This window comes from Myzus persicae, unplaced genomic scaffold (genome assembly GCF_001856785.1).
Source record: "Myzus persicae strain clone G006 unplaced genomic scaffold, MPER_G0061.0, whole genome shotgun sequence".
Classification (NCBI taxonomy): domain Eukaryota; kingdom Metazoa; phylum Arthropoda; class Insecta; order Hemiptera; family Aphididae; genus Myzus; species Myzus persicae.
This window is the reverse complement of record NW_019101653.1, coordinates 264,999-289,638: the sequence shown is the minus strand read 5'-3', so window position 1 is coordinate 289,638 and position 24,640 is coordinate 264,999. Positions and strand designations below refer to the sequence as shown.

At 32.2% G+C, this 24,640-nt stretch overlaps 2 protein-coding genes across 2 annotated transcripts; one reads left to right on the top strand and one right to left on the bottom strand.

Moving 5' to 3' along the window:
• The first annotated feature begins 498 nt into the window (after positions 1-498).
• On the top strand, positions 499-11,391 carry LOC111029953 (rapamycin-insensitive companion of mTOR). The gene is made up of 27 exons (XM_022309218.1): positions 499-1,209; positions 1,281-1,328; positions 1,408-1,579; positions 1,718-1,849; positions 1,929-2,122; positions 2,189-2,396; positions 2,462-2,627; positions 2,707-2,885; positions 3,448-3,578; positions 3,643-4,154; positions 4,215-4,403; positions 4,490-4,698; positions 4,869-4,958; positions 5,098-5,317; positions 5,392-5,561; positions 5,625-6,189; positions 6,246-6,442; positions 6,511-6,627; positions 6,696-6,790; positions 6,864-7,077; positions 7,576-7,640; positions 7,722-7,862; positions 9,655-9,840; positions 9,911-10,054; positions 10,299-10,431; positions 10,529-10,667; positions 10,726-11,391. The coding sequence occupies exons 1-27, from the start codon at positions 1,158-1,160 to the stop codon at positions 10,972-10,974; spliced, it is 4,917 nt and encodes a 1,638-aa protein (XP_022164910.1). The 5' UTR covers positions 499-1,157; the 3' UTR covers positions 10,975-11,391.
• LOC111029955 (ATP-binding cassette sub-family G member 5) lies at positions 10,885-24,493 on the bottom strand. The gene is made up of 9 exons (XM_022309222.1): positions 24,214-24,493; positions 23,343-23,693; positions 22,981-23,253; positions 19,221-19,449; positions 16,940-17,057; positions 16,764-16,857; positions 14,735-14,873; positions 13,626-13,808; positions 10,885-11,921 (listed from the first exon to the last, which is right to left on the bottom strand). The coding sequence occupies exons 1-9, from the start codon at positions 24,476-24,478 to the stop codon at positions 11,579-11,581; spliced, it is 1,995 nt and encodes a 664-aa protein (XP_022164914.1). The 5' UTR covers positions 24,479-24,493; the 3' UTR covers positions 10,885-11,578.
• Between the last annotated feature and the right edge of the window lie 147 nt (positions 24,494-24,640).

Below are 24,640 nucleotides of genomic sequence, written 5' to 3'. Positions count from 1 at the left end.
ACCTAAATATCTTTTTATAAATATATATAATTGCAATTATTAATTAAATATTAATAATGAGTTAAAAAAAAAGAAGGTATTTGTTCAATTATTTTCATGCGGTTGTGAGTTATAGTGTAGTCTACTAGTCGGGGGATTTTCATTCTGCAATTTCAGTTGGTCATTAGTATTTAGTTGTACCTTGTACTCAGTACTTGAGTACTCACACTAAGCAACTCGAGCTTCTAAGCCACCATACAATGTATAGGTAGTAACGAGTGACGACAGCTGCAGATAGTCAGCAGTCACTAATAATATTTAGTATCAGACGAATAGATATTTAGACGGATGCGGCGGCGATAGTGCGATACTCTCCGGCGGCCAATGAGAGAGCGCGAAACAATCGCGGAACGAGACACGACCACACTCTGTTCTTATCAGTTATCTGTTATCAGTTGCGCTGTGCGGCGGCGGCCCAGACGTCCTCTCCAGCCCGTCGCGCTAACGGCGCTCCCGTGTCTAGACTCCAGAGATAGATACGTACACTACGCTCGCACACACACACACACACACACACACACAAGCGACTCGGCGCGCGCGCACGCACAGCACGAATTACACAAATTATATTATTATATCACATTTATTTCATAGTACGTACGCTCGCACACACACTTACAGGCTGCAGACACGTTAGTATGAATACTGTATACACCTCCCGTGTTTTAAATACGCATAGGTGATTTATAGGTGTCGTCTGTGCCCGATGAATTATTCGATGACTGTAGTATCGTCGTCGAGAGCGCGGTGAACCAACTATTATATGTGTTATTATAATAATAACGATACAATGTGATTGTCGCAGCTTAATAACAACATTGACATATTATTATTTAATATTTATTATTATGTGTGTCTCACACTCACCGGTCGTCGTTCAAATGAAACGACAATAATTATTAGTCATATTATAAACAGATATATTTGTATACAATATAATATATACCCACACCCACTTGTACGTGCATCCATACAATCAGATTTCTTTAAGCGAGAAGTTTGGTGAACTACCACAATGACTGTCGTTACACCGTTCACCTCACCGATAGTCTGTCGGTGTCGTGTTTTCGGTCCATCGACGATGACATGGTAATTTCACCCGACCCAGTGCTACTGACATGCCAGTTTGGAAGCATTGGAATCGTAAAATGCACTCAAATAAATCTAGAGGTGAGTCAGATTGCCAACCGCACTGCTAGGTGTGCTCAATCGTTTAGCAAACTAATGTTAACGTTTTCCAGGACGAAACGATTTTGAAGACGAAGCTGTTCAATTGGATCTGGTGTCTAGTAAGTTACAATTCAAATTGATTTTGTTATTATGTAAGCAATCATCTCAGTACAGTAACTACAGTTTATATGTTTACAGAACCTAGAGAATCACTTAAAAAGATATTCTCCAGTTTAATCCAAACACAAGGGTTTAATGACAGTAAAAAATTGTGCCTATTGAATGCACTCGTCAAAATATTATCATCAACAGATGCATGTGAAAATAGAAGTGAAGTATTGGGTTTCTCTACATTTGAAATAATGTGTTGGTGAGTAATATAAATAAAGTATTATGTTTAATGTAGGAATTTTTGTTAGTGGAGCAATTGCATTTATAAAAACACCTTAACTCAAATTAAGTGTTTTCATTTGATTATTATTTTTTGATATTATCATTCTGGTTTCAGCCTTACGCCGAGTTTGTTAAGTGATAGTTCTGATGTTCGAGCTGCTGGATTAAGAGCAATACGTCATTGTATTAAAAAACCTGAAGATATAACTTCTCTTGTACGTTTACGTTTAACAATACTTATATGCAGGTAAATGTTCAATTTTTTTAAATTGTACCTTATTATTTGGGTTATATGATATTTCATTATTTTTTGTAATTTAATTAAGGAGTTTGGAACTATTGCTTGATAATGAAAGTGAACGTCTACAAGCATTGAGGATCATTCGTAAATCGTGTACTGTCTGTCCTCAACAATTTCCCAATGCATTCACTCATTCTTTGTCAGCTATTGCAATGTGTTCACATGGACCTTCCAAAGATCAACTACACAGGGCTTGTGTTGCTACTCTATGTGAACTATGTACATTTTCAATTAAATATTTAGTACTTATGGATATATTTTTAATTTTTTTTATTATTTTATCAGGTTTGTTGAATCCTCAAGCATTTGTGGTTGGTTGTGGATTGAAAGCTTTACGTCATGTTCTTATTACTTCTGAACTACCTTTGAGAATGGCAGAATGTGTTTTAGGAACATTACTTTGGATGTTAAATAATCCAGATACTAGAAAATTAGTATCATTTGATTTTGGTCAACTTGCTTCACATTTTACTGATTTTAATCCAATTTCTAAGTAAGTTATTTTTCTAACCGTTGTGCTAATTATAATATCTACATAATATTATAATTAATGACTAGGCCAAATGATAAAAATTCATATGGTGAAACAGCTCATGGGACATTAGTATCCCTATTACGTTCATGGATTGGAGTGTTGTATTTTTGTGATCCATCAGGAGATCACTCAAAAAGTGGCTTATCATCAATTATACGCGCTTTGCATGTTAAAAATTCTACTACGAGGGTGAGTCATAATTTTATCTGTTTATATTGTGAAATAATTGACCACATGTACTAATTAATTAGTTATGATTATTTTTAAGATCGCTATCATTAATTTATTACGAGAAATCCTTGGATTTTGTCCTGCTGAATGGGTAGACGATGTAGACACTGCAATAGAATCCGTCAATCCATACAAGTATCGAGACAAATTTAGTTTAAATAGTGGATATATATATACAGAAGCAATGGATCTTATCCCAAGTCTGAGTAGTAAAAGGTGAGTTGTTTTATTTTACTATAATATATACAATTTGTTGTATAAATACAATACCTGTATTGAACCAACAAATTTTAAAATTATGACCATAAAAAGTTGAGTTTATGGATGTTTTGTCCTCTATCAATATTAAGATAGGACATTTTGGTCGCCTGGAAGTATAAGCTATGATGTTTGGTCCCCGGGGTATTTAGTCTTTGCAGACACAATTGTACTATTCAATAAATTTACATATGTTAGAATGTCTAATACTTGATATTACTTAAATGATAATCTAACGTTTAAATACACCGGAGACCAAATGTCGTTATCATAAAGTTTCAGTGGACAAAACATCTTTAAAACCAAATTTTTATGAAGAAGAAACGTCGGTTTACTGTACAAAATTTGTATGTTTGAATTTTAAAATATTGTTATAGTGCCTCTTTTTTACTTGTTTTATGAAATTAAATTTTTGTATTGTCAATTATTGTTGAACACCTTATATTATTACTTTGCTTAAAAATGTTTTTGTGTTTTTGTTAAATCTATTTAATAATTATTTTTACATATATTATTCTAGGGTTAATTTAGTTAACTTGCCTCAATCTATTCTTGTAAGTTGTTTGTTAGAACTTAAACTTGATGAAGCTCTTGTTCAAGTTATACTTACATCTGATAATGTTTTATCTGTTCAGTCCACAATTCTTCTCGGTAAGTTTAATCAGTATTGATTATTATGAAATGAAAATGGTAATTTTTTTTGTTTATATTTTAGGAGAGTTTCTTCATTTAGCTGATAGCATAGTCCCAACTAATATTAAGCCAGCCCTATCTGATCTAGTAGCCTATGCTTTAGAAGGTCGACCATCATCTAAATGTATTAATTACAGCACTTCAATTGAGGAATATGATCAAGTACTGTGTTCATCTGATGATCGCTTAATATTTTATCCAGTCAATACTGTCCATCCTGAAAAGTCTGAAATATTTGTAGGAGATGATGTAAAAAAATGTAATGCCATGGCAGCTATTTCTGCTTTAGCCAAATTATACAAAACATTAAATCATGAACCTACTCCAGCTACTATTGGCTTGTACCATGCAATGAATTTATTTGGTCCAAAAGTTAGTATGCTAAGGTATGTCAAACATAAAAAACAGTTAAAACATAAAGGAGCCCAAACTGTAATGACTAAAGAATGTGAAGACTTTGTCAAAGAATCTGGGGTTTTAATTGTTAAAGAAGCAGTAGCTTGGAAATGGGATCCAATACGTTCTGCACTCAAGGTAAACATCATAGAAATCTTTTTATTATTTTATTAGTAAGTACTGTGTTATTTATTTCAGACAAGAATTAAAGATGTAAATAAATTAGATGATATGTGTTACAATTTATTCGTCCAAAGATTAATTGAGTATTTTCAACCATCATCAAAAATGTATGGGGATGTTGAACTTAGACCAGAAGTTCTTCCATTAAATTTATTTACATTAGCGTTATTTGATTTGGTTGATGATTTAATGGATGCTCCAAATGTAAGAAATTTAATTTTAAAGTTTCTTACATTTTGTGTTTATTTAATATATAATTAAGTTAACTATTATTATTTTTATTGTTGCAGGAAAGTGGAGAAACTTTTCTAAATATTCTATTGACTGACATTCATTTGCAATTAGAAGCATTAACGTCTTCCAATTATTCTTATAGTTGCTATTTGAATCCACAACGTTTAGCTGTTACATTAAGTCAACATTATTTTCTAATGCTTGGTAGAGTAAGTTCTACCGAGAGAGGGCGATATTGTTTAGATAAAACCAAAATTTTTCCTTTGTAAGTAAATAATTGTACATTTATAACTAATTATACTATAAATATTCAGCAATGACCATTATATGATAATTGTTAAATTTGCTCATAGGAAAGACAAAATATAACTCTAAGAAAATGTTTTTAAGTTCTGCCTGTGTTTGTTAGTTGTAAATTACTTTTGATTTTTTTAGACTTTTGAATATTGCTGTGAATACTCATTTATGTTGTTATGTCAAGCTTATTGTTTCCTGCTTAGATTACACAACTGATTCATTTCCAAGGTAATATTATGTTTTTATTTGAAAAAGTTAACTTTATGGTTTATCTTAAATGCTAAATAATTATATGTGCTATGTTAAAACTTTATTGAATACATTTCTTGTTGTACAATTTTAGTATTTATATCAATTTTTTATTTAGAGTATTATTAGGCCGTGTTCTTTCCTGTTCACAACAAAAATCTCGGTTGTATGCAACTCGTTTTTTACGTATACTTCTAAGATTTAATGCTCATCGTGCAGAAGATGTAGTTGTAACTGGTTTTTGGATACTGGAATTGCTCATATCACAAACTGTTGATGATAACCCTGTAGTATCTATGGCTGCCCTAGATGCTCTGGACGAAGCTTGTGATTATAATGTATAATTAAAAATATAATAATTTAGAAAAAGTTAGTGAAATGTCAATTAATACATTTTATTATATTTTTTTAGGAATATTTAAAAATGTTAATTGGATTAAGACCAAACATTCTTCAACTGGGAGACCGAGGATTGCTTTTACTTGTTCGATTTTTGTCAGATACTGCCGGTTACAAATACTTGTCAGATTCTAGCTTCGTTTCAAATCAGTTGCACAATTGGGGAACCCATTTCAATTTTAGGTAACTTATAATTTAGTTATAGCTATAATTTCAAAATAATTTTTGTCTTATCCTGTTTCCTAGGTATGTTTTAATCGTCGAAGGGGAATTACATGACCAATTAACTCTGCATCAACGTCATGAAGATGGACACTACAAAACTAGGATCACGAGTGACTTGTCAAGAAATAGAATTCCAAGTATTCGTTTACCAGCTCACCTTTATTCTCAAATAGCTGTACATGAAAATGGATTTCAAGCAGTTGTCAAAGATGTTTATTTTCGAAATATAACTCAATTTATACTTAATCTTTTTCAAGAATCCCCTACTAAAGACCAATTACATTTAAAAGCTGCATTGTGGGCTGTTGGTCATTTTGGTAGTGTACCCCAAGGTGCTTGTTATTTGGCTAATAATGGTGTTTTACAAGCTGTTTGTAAAACTGCAATTTCTTATCCGGTATATTCAGTACGAGCAACAGCTTTATATGCATTGGCTTTGATTAGTTCTAATCGAGCTGGAGCTGCTCACCTTAGAAAAGCAGGTTGGAATGTTCTGTATAGGGTTTATTTAGAGGATGAGTTTTATAAAATCAGAGATAAACGAGCAGATCCCAATTTAGCATCCACCCCTTCTGATAGTTCTCAAGTAAGTATTAATTAAAAATAATATATATACAAAATATAAAAATATTTGTTTTGTAGGGCCTTGTTAGTGATTGGGTAGATGATACTGCTTGGGATCCAAGTGCTCAAGGTTCTGGGAAAAAAAAATGGTCCACTATGCCTGCAAACTGTGCATCATGGTCGCGTCATCAATCTCATATAAGAAGTTTGAGTGACAGCAAAACAACCGATGTTAGTCAGCAGCTAGAACAAGCCAACTCACCCCCGGAAAATTTGTTAGTACCTATATTTTAGTGTTTTGAAAATATGTTGCTATTAATTTTTAAAAATTTATATATTTTAGGTATACAAGTTATCGGTTAAGGTCTGATAGTAGTTGTACAGTAGATAGTAGTACCAGTGGAGTCAGTTCTGGTGAATCTGGACTATGTACTCGTCATACAGACTACAGTTTTTACCAGTAAGTTCTTATTTAGCTCATATTATTGAACATTTTAAATTTTAAAATATATTTTTTAATCTATTTAGTGACAGATATCAAACACTAAGTCCAATACCTAGTTCCAGTTCCTTGTCTACTATTCCTATTCAAACATTTTCAAAAATGTCCACAGTACCAGAAGGTAATTTCAATGGGTCAATACGATTTTTTAACTAAAATAAAATAAAATAAATATTTTTTTTTATATGTTTAAGGTTCTAAATTGCCAAGAAGAAATTCTTTCGGATATAGAACATTAAAAATGATACAGAAAGGTATGAGTCGGAAAAGTTCAAGAAGTATATCAGTACAGCATCAAACATCTGCAGCAGATATGTTTGATATGTTGGCTGACCAAGAAATGGACAGAATGTCTCCATTAATCCGACCTAGAGAATTTAGACAATCACTAAATACAAACTATTCACCGTAAGCAAATATTAAATATAACTGGTAATATTTTTTTTGTGGGAAATGGGTTAGTGGAAGTGCAGTCTCTCTAAAATGTACAAATTTACATGTTACATATTTTAAGTAGGAATATATGAAAATTCAGGGAATTTTTTACCACAAATTGTTGTGGTCGGTTGGCTAGTGAGTAGTGAATGACTCTGGGGGTGCATAAAATCAAAAGTATGCTCATTTCAACACATTTGTTGCTTAAAAAAAATAAATGGTAGTGACATGTTGAATTTATCATAAAATTTATGATAACTCACACAACTCATCCTTTTCTTTATTTTGGAATTAAGGACCAAAAAGATTAGTTATTTAAAAATAGATTGAAGAATAATTTAATTTGCCTACATCAACATCATTAAATTTTTTGGTAATGCACACCTATTTTTTCTATAGATCAAAAAACTTAATATAATCCCCATTATTTATATAACATATAATTTGAATAATGACATAATTGGCTCTTAGATTTGATCCAGAATCAGAGAAGTCTTCTCTTACATCAAACAAGGGTTGCCATTATATTATGAAAGGTAATGGTTGGATTGGATATTGAAATTTATTATTTTTTTTTTTTAAGTTGAATTTATTATTATGGTATTTACTTTTTCTAGATCAGTATAATGAGTTATGCTATGGCGGAATTGCGTTACCATTTGATCTTGGTTTGATTTTTTCCAATATAGAAAAAGAATCTGAATCTGTTCCTACTCCTGACTATGAAGATTCATCTTGTTTTAAATATTTATCAACTGGTAAGTGAACATTTTATTTGTTTTTTTCATATCAAATAATTAGATAACTTTGTATGTTCTAGGTCACTTATTTCTAATCATTTACTTCATAAACTTTTCATCTCTTTAATAAATCCATGAAGTTTTCACAATAAACATAATTTACCCATTAATTTAAATTTAGAAAAGATTTTTTTATACCGATGAATAATTCTGTTTTTAGTAGAACAATGATTATGTCAGAAAACATAAAAACTGAAATAAAATAATACTAATCAAATTATGTGGGAGAAGCTATTTTAGATGATTAAAAACATTGATGTATGACTTTTTATAGTTTAAAGAAAAGTTATAGAGATACTAATTAATTACTTCATATGAATGTATTAGTTATTTCTATAAAAACTAAAGAGTTTTATAATGATGTGGAAAACATGAGGTATCAGGTATGATGTACTTTGTATACGAAAATTCCAAAATTTTAGAACATTTTATTGATAAAAAAAATACTATATAAGAACCCCGAAAGGCACGATGTATACAAAGAATATCATTCTGTACGGCACAATACTACACAACAAGTACCTACTGCGGTGTTATAATAATTATAATAATGTGCGCTCACACAGAATAACATTTTTCTTGTGTGTTTAGGATTTCTCTCTATATTTTTTCGGGTGTGGGTGTGTTTTTCGCGCGGGGTGATGTCATGATGATCTGGCACATATTTACGGGGCAGCAGGGGGTCGTTTTATAATTATAATATTATCGTCGTCATTATAATTGTTGAGCTATATTAGTGTTTACTTAAAGCTACATTATAAAAAAAAAAAAAATATTATCTTCGTCGTCGGTCGGTCTCGGCCTTTGTGAATGCGGCTCATGTATGACATAAACTCACGAAATTTGCTCGTAAAACTATCGAACCGGTTCGTATTAAACGTGTCACGTCCGCGCACACTAAAGTCTCGACCCCGAAGGATGGAAGAATGTCATCATTAAAATACATTATACGTTTATTGTAGACGTATATCCATATTATTTTCGTATAATATGACGGCAATAATGATAATCTATTATACCACACCACTGCACTTACCACCAACTTCATCCGTTTACCTAACAGATTTTTTCTTTTAACATATTATTGTAATACATTCTTCTTCTTATTATTATTATTATTTACTACTATACGAGTTTACGACGTATATACTCTATAGTTACAGGCATATATGTACGTAGTACACTAGTATATAAGAAAGGCGATATTATCCCTCTCGGACTTCTGTTGAATCTTTTCGGAACCATTCGTGTAAAAACACTGTTCATTTTAAACACTATAGGAAAGTGTATAATGAATCTCGGGACGTCGTGAAGTCATTCTCTCAAAACCGCGACGGTCTACGTCGAAAATATGTGATAATGGATAGTAATATTATATTTGCGTCCATTTGCTAAACTCGGTTTTACTGCAGACGGTGTACATTCGTGGTATTTTAAGCAATCCTTATGTAATTATGTCATCGACAGACAAAAAATAAACAAACATCATTGTAAAATCAATATATTCATCGCTCCCCTAATATTGAGTGAAAACTTGGATGATTATTAAGATTTTTGAAAACGATGAAAAGTGAATGAAAATAATTAGAAATGATGAGTGACCCAGAACATACAAGAAGTACTTAACCTACACAAATATTTTATTTATATTTAAATAATCTTAAAAACTACAAATATAAACAGTATGTATTATGTATGGCGAATATTCAAATATTTAAATATAACATTGATTTTGTATTATTTTCATTAGGTTCCGAAGTTCTCAGTACTGATGATTCAGATACCGAAGAAGTTATAGCTGATCCATTACCCATTAGACGACAACGAAGCCATAACCGATCTATGTGTATGTTATGTTCAGTTAATGAACATGTAAATCGATCTGCTACTCGTAATCGTAAGGTATCGTCCAGCTCCCTTAGACGATGTCGAACTGGTAATGTTAAAAAAAATTCCAATTTATTTTAGTAGAATGTCATAATCTAAACCCAATATTACTGTTTTAGAGACTGAAAGTAGTTATGGTATGGGAGTTGAAGGAGAAAGTCCAATACTATTGCCATGGCAACACAATAAGTCTTCATGCCTTCACGAAGCTTCCGGTTTTGGTACTGGAAGCAACGAAAGTGGTGCTAGTTCTGATATAAGCAGTAAGTGTAACATCTTAACTTAAAATAATAAATAGGTTATGTTTCACATATTTTTTATGTGTAATTTTCTATTATTTTGTTTATGTAAGCAAGTTTAAATCTATATTTAAATTTACTTAAAACAGAAGTTTAAAAAAAATTGTTTGTTTGAATAGGTTAGTACCAAAATACTTGTTGAATTTAAATGTATAATGTATTTTCAATGTGCATTATGGAATATTCTAAATTATTACATTTTTATTAGGTCTGGCGCAGAGGTCAACTTTAGCTGATCGAATTACCAAGAGCCGTTCAGCATTACGACTAGATATTTTAAAACTTGTTGAACAATTACCAAATCCTGTTTTGTACAAAATGTCTACCCAGAGTCTTTTACAGTATGCTTTTTTTTAATTTCCTTTTTAGTACATTTTACGATTATACATACACACTTTTATTTTATTAACATGTATATTTTGTTAATGTTTTAAACAGAATGAAACAAATGTATGGTGACTTGTTTCATGATATATGTGTTTATTCAGACGTTTGTAATTTATTAGCCGACCACCATTATCACATTCAAGCTAGGCGTTATATGCATGAACTGTTTTTGGACGCACCATTCAAAGAGGTAAATATTTTATAATTTATAACACTAATCATTGCTATAATTAATTTTATTTTTATAGCTTTATGATGAACCAGCCACGATACTTGGCCGCCAGAGTCCACTTGAAACATTAAGTACAAATTGTATAAGTAATGATGAGGTAGAAAAAAGTCACGGGGAGAGTGAACTTGAAGTTATCATGGAAGCTGAGTTGGAACATAAAAGGAGGTCTTCGGAAGTCACAGCAGAATTGAAACCGACTGCGACTATAATTAGACAACGTAAACAAACGGTGTATGATTCTTCTAGTCAACGATCACAAGAATAATTTATTGGTAGAAATATGAAATAGCAGGTGTTCACAAAAAATGTATTGTTTTGTTTCCTTAAAAAGTTATTAATATATATATTTACATGTACCTAACCTATATGTATTAAAAAATATATATTTATAAATATTTACAAAATTGTATTAATTTAATTAGGTATTTAACAATAATAAATGTGATCCAAGTATGCAAGTCTCAAATGATAAAATTTGCACAAAAATCTGGCGATAAAATTGAAACAAAAGATTGCATTATTCTTCTTCATCTTAATGCTTGGAATTATATCGTACACTTCTCTATGAATTGTCTCATTTATGTCGTTGTTCAATGTGAGTGGAGTTGACGTTAACAACCACGTATAATATATTATTTCAGACCCCAACAGTACTTCATAATTGATCCTCTTCAGCGCTATGGGTACTCCATCCATATTAGTGTATATATTATAATATTATGATTGGGTAGAAAAACAGCATTTGAAATGCTTTGACAGGGAACTGTCCTCCGGCACGACGTCTCTGCCACTCTCCAGGTGTAAACCTCACCGAAGTCGACCCATACGGTGGTGGTTAGGAGTGAGGAGGGGGTTGAGGAGAGCATCGATCACTCTCTGAACTTGGCCTTGATGTAGGACGGCAGCGGAGCAACGTACAGCAGGACGTTGAACACGGCGGCAGCGACCGGGAACACGAAGCTGGCGACCAGGTTGATCTGCGGGTCGGCCACCGCGGCCGGGTACCGCTCGTTGACATAAGAAGCTCCGTCCGGGTACCGGCACTCGAACGGCTCGGCCGCGGGTTCGGAGCAGTTCTGGGCCGCGTTTTGCCACAACCCGGTGTACTGCTGTCGGCCGTCAAAAGCCTGGGCCGTCAGATAGGCCCCGGCGTACCTGGTCTGCGTGACGTAAGTCACCCACGACAGCCATTCCGACATGCCCCGGTAAGATCTGCGGAAAGAGACGATCAGATGATGCCGTTTAATAGTAAATAATAATTATAATGGTCGACACGAAGACGGTTAAAATATGATCGCGACGTGTAGCGAGCGCCGTGCTGGTAGCAAACACGTATTATACATTTCGGTAATAATGTATGGCAATAATATTAAATATTAATGGTTTTTTTTGGGGGGGGGAGGGGGGGCGTGACACTATTTATCAACAAAGGTTAGTAGTGTTGTAGTATAGTATTATGTAACCATTAATAATTATCGAATTACGTCTTTGTCCTCAAAAATCGAGTTGAACAACTTCTAATTGTTCCGTACCGCGGAATCATCGTCGGTGGCCCAAATCGTACGTAGATCTGTATGTTATTATGATATTGTCTTAAATTTTGATTGTTAAGTTATGATCACTCGGCGTGGTGAATAATTTCATAAATTATGACGTTCTGCATATATTTTTACAATCAGAATTATATACATATTTTTTTATTAATTATCATTTTTAAATTATAATTATAAATTCGTAAAATCCTTTAACAGCAATGGTGCGCCAATAGAAAAACAATTTGAGTGCATGAAATTCTCGTATAAATCTTATATATCATTGATGAAGATTTAGTATTATTATTTAAGGGGAGTTAAGCTTTTTTAAATATGGGTACCTTCTATATTAAAATATGCAAGGAAATTCTTTATCCGCCCCAATAGGTACATTTATGTGCGTATTTGATTTGTGCCAAACCACAGAAAACACCAATATGTATTATGTGCTATATCTAAATATTAATTTTGGTAAAATGCGTTACGATAGGAAACAAAATGGCATATGGAATTTGCGCCACACTTTAAATTTCAATTTATTATTGGAATTTACCTGATCATTAATCGAGGTCAAATTAGTTATATATTTATAGTATAATAAGACGTGAATAAATAACATGGACTATAATTAAGAACATAAACAATTGGACAGTGAATTATAAATTATAATTCCAGATTTTTTCATATTTATTATTAACTGAAATATTAGGTACCTACTCAGTTGTACACACAGAGACATTAAGTACTTAAACCAATATACCTACAATTATATCAACGAACTAACATTTTTTAATTTTACTTTTACATTTTATTTTTTATTTTTTTTAATTTAATTAAAATAAACTAAATTGACGAATTAAATACATACGAATTAGGTTTTAATTATTATTAATTATTTTAAAGTAGAGCGAAATACAATTTTGTGCAGATTACATAATGCCCTTTTATGTAGTTTTATGTAGCGCAAATTGCAACCTTAAAAAGTAGTGCAAATTACAAAATTAATTTTTAGATATGGCACAAATAAATTGCTTTCTAGTTGTTTTTGGCGCAAATTTCATACGCACAATTAATCTTCTTGATCGGCCGTCAATAGTTGCACAGCTCTTTATTATTATTTATTAGGGCTGCTCGGTTGTTTTCCACGCCTTATAAATAATTGCAACAATCAAATTTCAATATTGATCGAAAATAATCGAAAGTATATTATTCGGTTATTAATCAGTTATTTATTGAGATAGTCTGATAATCGGAAGATGGTTATTCGATTGTAGTTTAATAATTGATAATAATCGAAAAATTGATTAAATTATCTACAAATAGATTATATTATGGGTTTAAAATAATCATGCAGCCTTGTTTATGATACAAGTATACAACGTACCTCAGCATCCCGCTGCCCAGCACGATCATGACACTGACGATGTAAATACAGAACACACTGGTGTTGTAAGGGTTCCTGGATATGGCCATCACGGCGACGACCAGCTGTTCGGCGAACAGGTAGCAGCTCAACAGCACGGCCGCAAAAAGACTCAATTCCGTCCAGTCGTCAAACTTCATCAGGCTTGACAAAAACAATAAGCAGTTATAGTTAAAAATCCCGAATTTGTATTGTATTATAATATACATATATGTAACGGGTATTATCAACCCCTGTTTAAAAAACCCCCAATCCCTCTACTTATGGCACATTTTTTCTTTTGAAAAAGTTGCTGTGCGGGGATGAGGGGAATAATAATAATCACTGGGCAATTTTTGTTCATTTAAGTCTTATTTACGTACTGCACTGAAATAGCAAAGGATATATTATAGTTTGGTACTTCGGTGTTAGTGTGGAAGCACGCTAAACGACACGATGGCCGCTCGATGACGATATTTTATGATACTGTATGTAAAACGTGTGGTGTAGATAATATGTGTGATTCGAGCAAATCCTGTTTGCAAAAGATTTATTTGCATAGAATTATTAATTTTGGGAGGAGAGCGGGACAAATAATCAGCTCTAGTTTTGAAAGCAGCACTCCATAAATCATAATATATGCCATTATTGTCGACTAACTAAAAACTAGAGTTTTCAGCATCCCCAATTTTCGTCATTGTAATTGCGCCACTGCGATTAGAGTCGAAATCTAAAAGACTTAACTGAAACTATATAATATGTAGGTATACTAAAATTAATTATTAGGCATATAGTGGCTTACAATAGGATTCAATTGGGGGAAAACAATGACATTTATCAACGAATTGTTCCAATTTTCTTCCACGCACCTCAGCTGGTATTATACACAGTACGAACTAGCTACATTACGTGCGTTATCTGGCAAGTGGGTGACAAAAAATCTAACTCATAATAATGTACCTATTATATAGGCATATAGCTATTATTATTTTTAATGGTTGTGCTGAGTAGATATGCAGCTTATCTGTCTATATAATGTAGACTCTTATGTATATAAAATATTTGTTACATATGCAATATCCGGTACTCACTGGTACAGTATGGCCGACGATCCAGAGACGGTGAGAAAAGCGAGCGGCAACGAGAAAGTGAAATAACTGACGAGGAAAAGTGGTCCGTTGTACGTGCCATCTTGATTTTCCTGATAGTATCGTGTCCTGTGAGGAGCAACTGAAACCATGAAAAGGTACACTGCATCATACGTACGTAATCACTAAACATAATATTGAGTATGCGGGATTCGATTGTAATTGCGTTATATAACATATTCGTATTATCATTATGATTTATTTTTACCATAATTAAAAATATTTTAAGATATATTATGTATTTACCAGATAATTATATTTTTGTAATTGAACTCGCCACGGTCCAAGACCGTTACGCGTCGCGCTCTTGTGTTTAATATTTTAATTATTGTTATTTATTTTTTTTATCATCAAAATCGACGACGTCGACACTCCTCATAATTTGGATATAATAGTATATTATATGGTATTAGGTTATAAACTATACGCACTCGGGTTCACTGCTACTATAACTAGTTAGTATAGTTACTAGTTAGCCGCGGTTCGTTTGTATAGAAAGTGTCGTGAAATTCCTCGTTCGCGGTGTCTTGTGTTAAGTATATCTAAATGTCAAACCGGACATGATTTTCTTTTTCTTTTTTTATTAAAAATATAATACCTAATACCTACGAGACTAGCAATTTTTGCATAATAATTAAGTGGGCGAATTGGTTGACATACTCCAACTGTGGGACTTGCATATAAATATTTATTTTTTCATAGCGTATAAGTCGCAGGATCAAAAAGATCACGACACTAACGTCTTTTGAGACGGCGCGGCGAGGGTGGTTGTTAGAAATTGTAATAGAGTATTACGTATTTACGTAAATAAGATTAGTGGTGGAAAAGACATTTTTGTGGTGAGCTTTTACTAAATGGTCGCAAGTTTTAATATTTAGGTCCATATGTTCTTTTGGAACGAACCAGAGAACCCTAAGAAGCAGAAGTGATATTATATTGATTATAAATTCTATTTTGTTTTTAATTGGATATGATTTTTTGTAAAAAATATTTCTTGAAACTTTCTCTTATTATAGTCTTATGGATGTGTATTTACGATAACGTTTTAAACTACAAGTATAAGTAATTATTAATTGGTGTAGTCTATTTGTCTATAGGTATATTTTTTTTTTCAAATTACTTGAAAACAATTATGTACGCATATCTGATCATTATAATATTCAGGAACACACTACAAACTAAACATATACATAATAAAACAATGTTAGGATACAATATTTTTATTACACTCGACGAGTGATTTTGCTTAATAATTCTTAAATATTTTGTTGGTACGAGTATCTTGTTTTTCAATCGCAAACCACCAATAAATACCGATCGCTTTCGATACTAGTTTACTTATCTACCTATAATATTATATTGATTATTGATAATATACATTTTTCTGGGGGTTCTCATTGTTTTAGGGGTTTTGTGGACGACGATTGTCGTGTAGTATTTATTTTATTGCTACCCTTACAATAATTTTAAAATTATGTTCATAGTTGGATACAGTTAATACCTTTAAATATCCAGCATTCTCACAACTCAACAACAAGTGACTATTGTCGAAGCTTTTACGGTACAACCTGAACTACCTTGTAATTGACTACCTAGGTGCCTCAATGAGTAATGTAATTTCATCACTAAGAAGTATTTAGGTACTATTAACTATATTATACCCAGCTCTACGCATACAACCTAGTTACAAATTACAATAACAATGAGTCAATAGCCGAATGACCAATATAGTAAAAAAAAAGTTATAATTTATAAGTTGTTATATATATGTAAATAAGTCATATTGTGTATATTTTATATAGTATTTAATATACACTATAATTTTGTCTGTATATTGTTGGGATATCTTATTACTTTTATCCGTGTATTTAGTTTTTGAAGCATTTCGTCAACGTTATTTTCTTTTCATAAATAAGCGTATGGGTAGCACCCTCTTTATATCGTTACTCATTATTGAATAATAATTACTTACACGTGTACGCCGTAGTGAATATTGAAGTCAAATACGTCGTCGTTATGCACGTCAACAGGAGACCGCTGCGGGACATGAACGTCGTCTGGTAGTCCTAAACGGTAAAAAAGTGAAAATCATACTCTACTAAATCAAATTCAGGGGAATGGAATAATGTATCACCGTCGATTACTTACCTTAATGTCGTGGAAAAACATCCAAATCAACAGGAATGCGATGGGCATGGCGACGAGTCGTGCTGACAAGTAGAACAGAGCTTGCCAGGAACATCCGAAAGTAGACGCGAACTGGCGTCTAAAAAGTATATAGTTTTTTAATTATATACACTGGTATTGAAGAGAAATAGATAAAATATAGGGTGACAAACGTTTTTTCCACCCTCCTCTTTCATTACTAAATAAGACTATCGTCGTTATAACTGTAATTCTTGTATAATTTTAACATTAGCTAGGTATGTCAATAAATATTTTAGTAAAATTCGGTTAGCTTATTTAGATATTTAGATATTTAGATTAGCAATAAAAAACCATAACATGCGTTTTTAAACAAAACTTTTTTTTATTGTGGATAGCCAACTACCTTTTTCACAAATCTATTGTCATCTTACACTGTTAGGTACCTTCATTGATATATTTGTGGTTAAATCGTAACTTTTTAATTATTATTTGTTATACAAACGAATAAACGATTCGCTGTTGGAGGACGAAGTGTATAACGAAAAACACTACTAAAAATACACATATATTATGACTTACTTACAATTACGTATATAGGATATATTTTTTATACTAAATATATTATGATGTTATATACTTAGGTATACTGCAAAATAAACTATACAAAATAATGTACGCGTAATTCATGTTTAATATTCGCATTCTAATTTATTAATGTGTCCAGACATCCGGTTAATTGTTGTTATATTAATTTAGTATGTTATTAAATATTGTAGTATAAACTACTAAGGTATACAGTTATACAGTTTATGCGTTCATGTCGGGTCTATTATAGGTATATTTTAAGTTTGTACTAAGTTGAGCAAGAATATCCTGCGGGAACGTTTTTTTTTAAACAATCGTGTTAGCATCGCCTACATTTCAGCGGTTGAAATCAGAACAATTCTGTTGACACGACATGGATTTTTTCTCTAAAGAGAACGGTGGTTGCTATTTACAACAATATAATATTATATTATCACGATAGGTGAAATAATAAATCTATGACAGTATATAATACATAGTTGTACAGTCATGGGAAAATATTAACGATCGATTGCAGCATGATCGGGTCAGTTGTGTAAATAATTTATAGTATTAATTATATATAATATAATATAGTGCCGCTAAGATCAATCTAGGTTTTAATGTTTTGTGATATTACTTGTGTAAAAAATTATAATTATGTTTTAGACCACGAATATAGTTGTATAGGTATTCCCTACCTCCAATGAATTATAATTGTATTGTATTTCGAAACTCGTCAGCTAAATACATCAATTTGGTAACTACAACTACCTACGTACCTAGGTACCTAAATACGTTGCTAGTTTAATATTATATGTAACTACAGTAGTCCAGCAGTAGTACTATATTATATTATACAAATTATAGTCCAGTGGATATTATTAATTTTGAAAAGGGATTTTGAGATATTCAATACATTTTATTACGATTTATCGATGTTTTTACAAAAGTTGAACATAATAAAATATACCAATTTTCCTATACAGTTTTTTCTCCCGAATATAATTTACTAGGTAGGTTATAACACCTGTAAACTACAGTCTACGTATACAATATGTATATATTGTTATTAAATGTGCGGGTACTAAAGAATACATTTTGCCTCTTTTATTCCAGCCGGAAAACTAACAGTATATATTCTAAATGTGCTCTGTGTAAACGAAAATGTACCTAAAGGTTTTTTTTTTTGTGACTGGATTCGTTAGAAAAGTGTAAATATGTGTATACATGGGTATTTATTATGCGGCACGAGTACAATAATAATAATGTTTGTGATTCGAAAAAAACTACATTTTATACAGCTCTATATAATAAGAAATAACTGCAGTTGTAATGTTTTTCTATATAAATACTTTTGTTATTTTGAATGCAAACGTATTATTATTTTGAGGTAAGTATATAGCATTGCTACAGAGCGCAGGTATAATACAGTTTTGTTTCGTTTCGGTGTCGTAAAAAACGTAAAATGAGCGGCGACGGCATTGCAAATTTGACGTTCGTTGTTCGACGGCAATAATGGGTCATTGTTGCGAAATCGAGCGAGTCGTGTCATAAATGTAAAGAAAAACTTATCGGTTATGACTCGCAGTGTGTAATCGTTTTTTCTTCGAGTGTACGTTGAAAAAAATATACAATTATAAATCGTCAATCGTTTGACGAACCGAAAAACGTGTCACGTATTCATATTATAGATATCATTTCTGCTGCAACTTACTGGTACAACGTCATTCCGATTTGTGTGGTCGAAGACCCTTGTGCCGAATATGGATACGGATGTGAGTTGGGTTGGTGGTCACTGGGCGGTGACCCGAGGAGCACAGACATTGCAGACGACTTCCTGTAGGGCGCCCCTTCCATTTTAAACTTCTCCACCAGCGCCACGATTTGTGCATTCGACTCGACGAACCTCTCGCGTGATCGCCGATCCACCGTTGACAAACACACTGTGAACAGATTACGGATGATTGATTGTTCGCATAGTACATTTCGTATAATAGTATAATAGTATCATATTGGTATGTCCTGTGACGTGCCATGTCAAAAACCTAAAACAATACGATACAGGCATACACCATACACTATGTGGTTGTTCAGCTGTTGTAATTTTTTGATAAATCGAACTTTTACAATAAAAAAAATTATGATTATTATTATTCATGGACATTGGACATGATTTACGTTGATTTTTTTCTAGATCGCTGACCTTTATATATATAATATTACCTATATCACATAACCAAATAGAGTACAAATAAGATTTAAAAATGTCCATAAATAATCACTGACTTGGCATATAATTTTATAATATTTATGGTGCCTGTAAACGTCAAATTATGTGACATTAATAACTAGATCTTCCTAAGATAATCATGGTTGTGTATAGATTTACCTGCGTATTATCTATGGTTTTGTTCGGAATTATGCAAGCACGACTTATACATTGGCGATTAGTTACAGATGTTTTTGCATGGATCTAATTTGTTGTCTCAAATTGTTAACGTATGGTGAAAATTTAACTACCTACGTATTCTTTGAGATCGTTTCAAATTATAATTTATAATATAGTAAATATTATTAAATAATAATAATAGCAATACAATTATTTATAATATACACATAGAAGGTACGCATTTTATTATAATAATATACCCAACGCTGCAGATGTTTACATTCACCATGACTAAATAGTAAATAATGACCAAATCTCTTAACTCTAAAAAAAACGATAGAATTAGCACAATAGCGTCAAAAAGCTGGAAGATTCTTGATTCGATCTCATATTATGCGACCTTATCGCCACCAGGCTACCGCGCTTCAAGTACTAATATTAAGTATGTACATTGTAGATACACCGTAGTTAACTAAATCAATAACTTAATATTTTTATATCTGACTTATATATATAAACGTACCAATTTTTAAAATCTGGGGAAGAGTTCAGAGGTATTTGTAGAGTTTACAGCAAAAATCGGTATAGGTCGTATAATTTTTGAGTATTAAACTTGCCTAATTTAAGTTTTGACTTAACGTCTTAACCTCAATATTTGGAAGTACACATATGCATATTGCATTGGAACTTAAAGGTTATAGTATTATAGGTATCTCAACAAATTCAATACAGGTAATATAAATTATTAAATACAAAATATCATGTATCAAGTAAGTATGCTGTAAATATTCAAATTTAAAAACTGTGATACACCGGTCTAGTGGAATCTAGAAGAGTTCAAAATAATTAACTTTTACTCAGGGCCAAAGACAACCTCCTGTATACTGGCCTTCATGCTAGAAATTTACCCAATCCCCATAATGTATACTTCTGCAGTTTTACATGGTTTTAGGTTTCTAAACACAAGCTTATATGAGTTATATCCCCGTTGCGTATCTCCGTCCGTCAGTTACCAACTAGTACATATAGTAACGATTGTTGGTATTAAAGTATTTATTTACGATTGTTGTCTGTTGATATTAAGATAAATATTAATTACGTATTGTACCTATACGTTTTAATATAGATTTGTACTAGTCAAAATATACTACCAAAGTATTAAGATTAACAAATTATGTTAAAATTGTATTTGGAATTATAGTATATACTATATATACTATTGTATTAAAATATATCTGGAACCTGAAAATTTAGAACCCTCGCAAAGTGAGTTTTCCGAACTATTTTTAAGTTTAAAATTTAAAATTTGAATGATACTGCCTTAATATATTTTTTAAGAGGCTTTAATGAATTATGGGGGGGGAGTGTATAGAATTCCTTTTTGCCACTCTCCGCCCAACGTAGGTATGGTAATGGATATATTTGTTATCGAATATTAATTCAGTTTATAAAATTACTAAATGAGACTATGAGAGAGACTACTAGAGTGTTGGTTTCGAGATATTAGACGTTGGTACGCAGAGTAACTTGTTTTGGTTTGTGTTTAACCGTAAACGTGAATGCATTATAAACACATTTATAAATTGTGCTCATATATTTATATACAATATGAAAATAAAAACTATCAATTTTACGTTATTAAATAATAATCAAAGCAATTTTAATTTGTATGTTTAAATTACGGTGACCAGTATCCAGAACAAGACCTTCGATTAACATTTATGATATCATATTATAAATACGCAGATAATATGCATAAGGATATGAGGACATGAGATGGGTAGTAGGTACTTTTATAGGTATTCTATATTTTATATGTGAATGTATATAATGGGCATGTACAATCATAAACAATAAACATGTTTCTAAATTTATATTAAATGTATGCATTTATATTAAATGTATGCATTTATATTAAATGTATGCATTTATATAAATGTATGCATTTAATTATGAAGACGAAGCAATCTATAATAACCTATACTATTTTATAATATCTAAATATTTAATATATGTACGATTATTGCATAAAACATAATTTTCCAATAACGCGATTAAACGTAGTATAAAATAATTCTACGTGATTATTTTGAACATTGAACTTTTGAAATGTTTTAAAAATGTAATTTATATCATATAATTAGTATACACAATACATATATCACACGACACAAGTATTATTTATTGTACATTTGTACATACAGTTAGATGAAGACATGCTGTTTTTTTTCACCATCAAATATCTACAGAATTTCAAAAAGCATTTTCTTTGCTAAACATAAAATATAATATGTTGTGTGAGTATTATTATTATTATTATTATTTTACATCATAGTTTAAAACGCGTAGAAATTGCTTGGTATGAAGGATGATTGTATACGGTATTACGAATATTTACGATATGTGTCATTCATAGAAGAAATCTAATTAACATATTATAAACGTGCCAAATATTTCATTAGTTAAGATTTAATTTTTAACAAGTTGTAGTTAAAGGCGACGGAGCTGGTGCATTTCTAGTACAAAACATGTCTTACAGGAAAAACTCTCACACCCTGTGGAATAGTCGGATTTCGTAAATTTTTTCTTTATTTAAAAGAAGAAGACATTTTGCAGGTCAGATTAAAGCCAGATTTAAGCCAGATTTTCAAAATTATAACTACACAAGCAAAAATATGCATTTGAATAATGCACAATATTTGTTCTTTTTCAAACAAATCTTTCCAGCATTATTCAAAGGAAAAATATAATTTGGATTTTGATCCGATCTGAAAAAGTTCTTTTTTTTAATCCGACTATTATACAGAACATGACAGTTTTTCCTGAGAATTCATTTTTGTTGTTTTAATACACCTATCAACCCCCCCCCCCCTCTAAATAATCATCGGGCAGTAGATTAGTGGAAAAGTATTAAAATTGAGTAGTAACTAAAATATAAAATAGAAGAAAATTGGAAAACCGGCACCGACATTAATTATTATATTTTACTTAGTATTCTCATAAAATATCATGTGTTCCCTATTACTGTAAAAATAAAATGGTTTCAGAAAGCCGGCTCTATAGTTGAAAAACCAATTTTACTCACGATAGTACATAAGCGGATTTTCCATTTCTGGACACGGAAAGCCAACCGATCGGAAATAGTCCAACATCATTCTAGTCGGTCCCGCGTAAACCAAGTCACCCAAACACAAGTAAGCAACGCGTTCGAGGAACGGAAAAACATCCGATCTTGGTTTTTCCATAGTGAGTATTACAGCCCGCCCTCTGCGCTTTGCGTGGCTGCTGACCATTGACACGACTAAGTACGTAGTTAACGGGTCCAACCCAGCGGTCGGCTCGTCCAACAACAACAACACTGTAATAAAATAAAAATTTCACATTATTCAATTATTGTCTAAACTTCTTGTTTTTAATAAATAGGATTTCGTATAGAGCAGTTTTTACCTGGATCTTTGACTAACTGCGTCCCGATCACTAGCCGCCTGTACTCGCCTTCGGTTAATGCCTCTACACTGTGCCTGGCCACTTGACTCAGGGCCAAGTCTGCTAACACTTGCCTGACCCTGGAGTCTTTAACGTAGCCACTGACCTGAGAGCCGATAGATAAATTAGCTGCATAGTGTAGTGTTTGCTGTACAGACAACGATGGGACAAGATCAGCTCGGTGGCCAACATACGCACAACACTGGTTAAACATAGCTTGTGTAAGAGGCCTCCCGTCCAAGAGGATTTGACCGCGAGACAGTCCCTTGCTTCGTCTGGCAATGACTTCTAAAAGTGCTCGCTTACCACTTCCTATATATAAAGTTAAATACTATTTTAAAGTTAATTATATTATAATATAATATAGCTATACAAGTATTGCCATCCCTGAATAGGTAATATATACCACTATAATCTAATTACCTATTGCTATTATTGATGTAAACATATAGATTAAGGTTAAAAACGTCAGGACTTTTGAGCTTTATTTCGTTACAGTTTTATGAAATTGTTTTAAATAATTAAAATAAAACATTTACTTTAATTTCCGTACAAAACATTTAATAGTTAAAAATAATTTAATAAATACATAATTTTATTTCATAATATTGTGCTTATGAAAATTACTATCATAAGATATTTTCAATTCGAACTAATAAATCAAGATTATTGAAATTTAATTACAAGGCGTAGGTAAGATGTGTACTACAAGTATAGGACTGTAGGAGTTTAAAATGATTTAATTGCATCCCTCACGCCTCTGTTTTTTTTTAATACAGCAATAAAAGTAGGTGGTATCCGGTGTGATGATCGCTGCAATAATATAGTTTACCTTTTGATCCCAGTATGGCCATCACTTCGCCAGCTCGAACTTCCAACGTGATATCCTTGAGTATGAGCCCCGTCTGCACGGACCCGAACAGCCTTTGGAAACATGAGGCGGGTTCCACTTGGCCCGTGTGGAATATGTTGTTCAGCTCCAGAGAATAATCGCCGCCGATCATTTTGGACGGTTTCATCGTAACTGAACGGCGCGTCAGCGCACAGTTATGTTGCGTGTGCAGCACAAGAACTGCTGGACCGAAACCTCTATCCATTTGTTGGCAGAAGGTCGTTGCCACTGTAGCCAACCGCGTCCTGTCGTTTTCCTATATGGTACAGTAGAGTAACTCTAGAGGTTAAAGACCGGTTTAGTTGGCTGCCTTGGATCGTACCTGCTCGCCGCCCTCTCAGGTACCTGGTGTGCAGGTGTCTCGGAC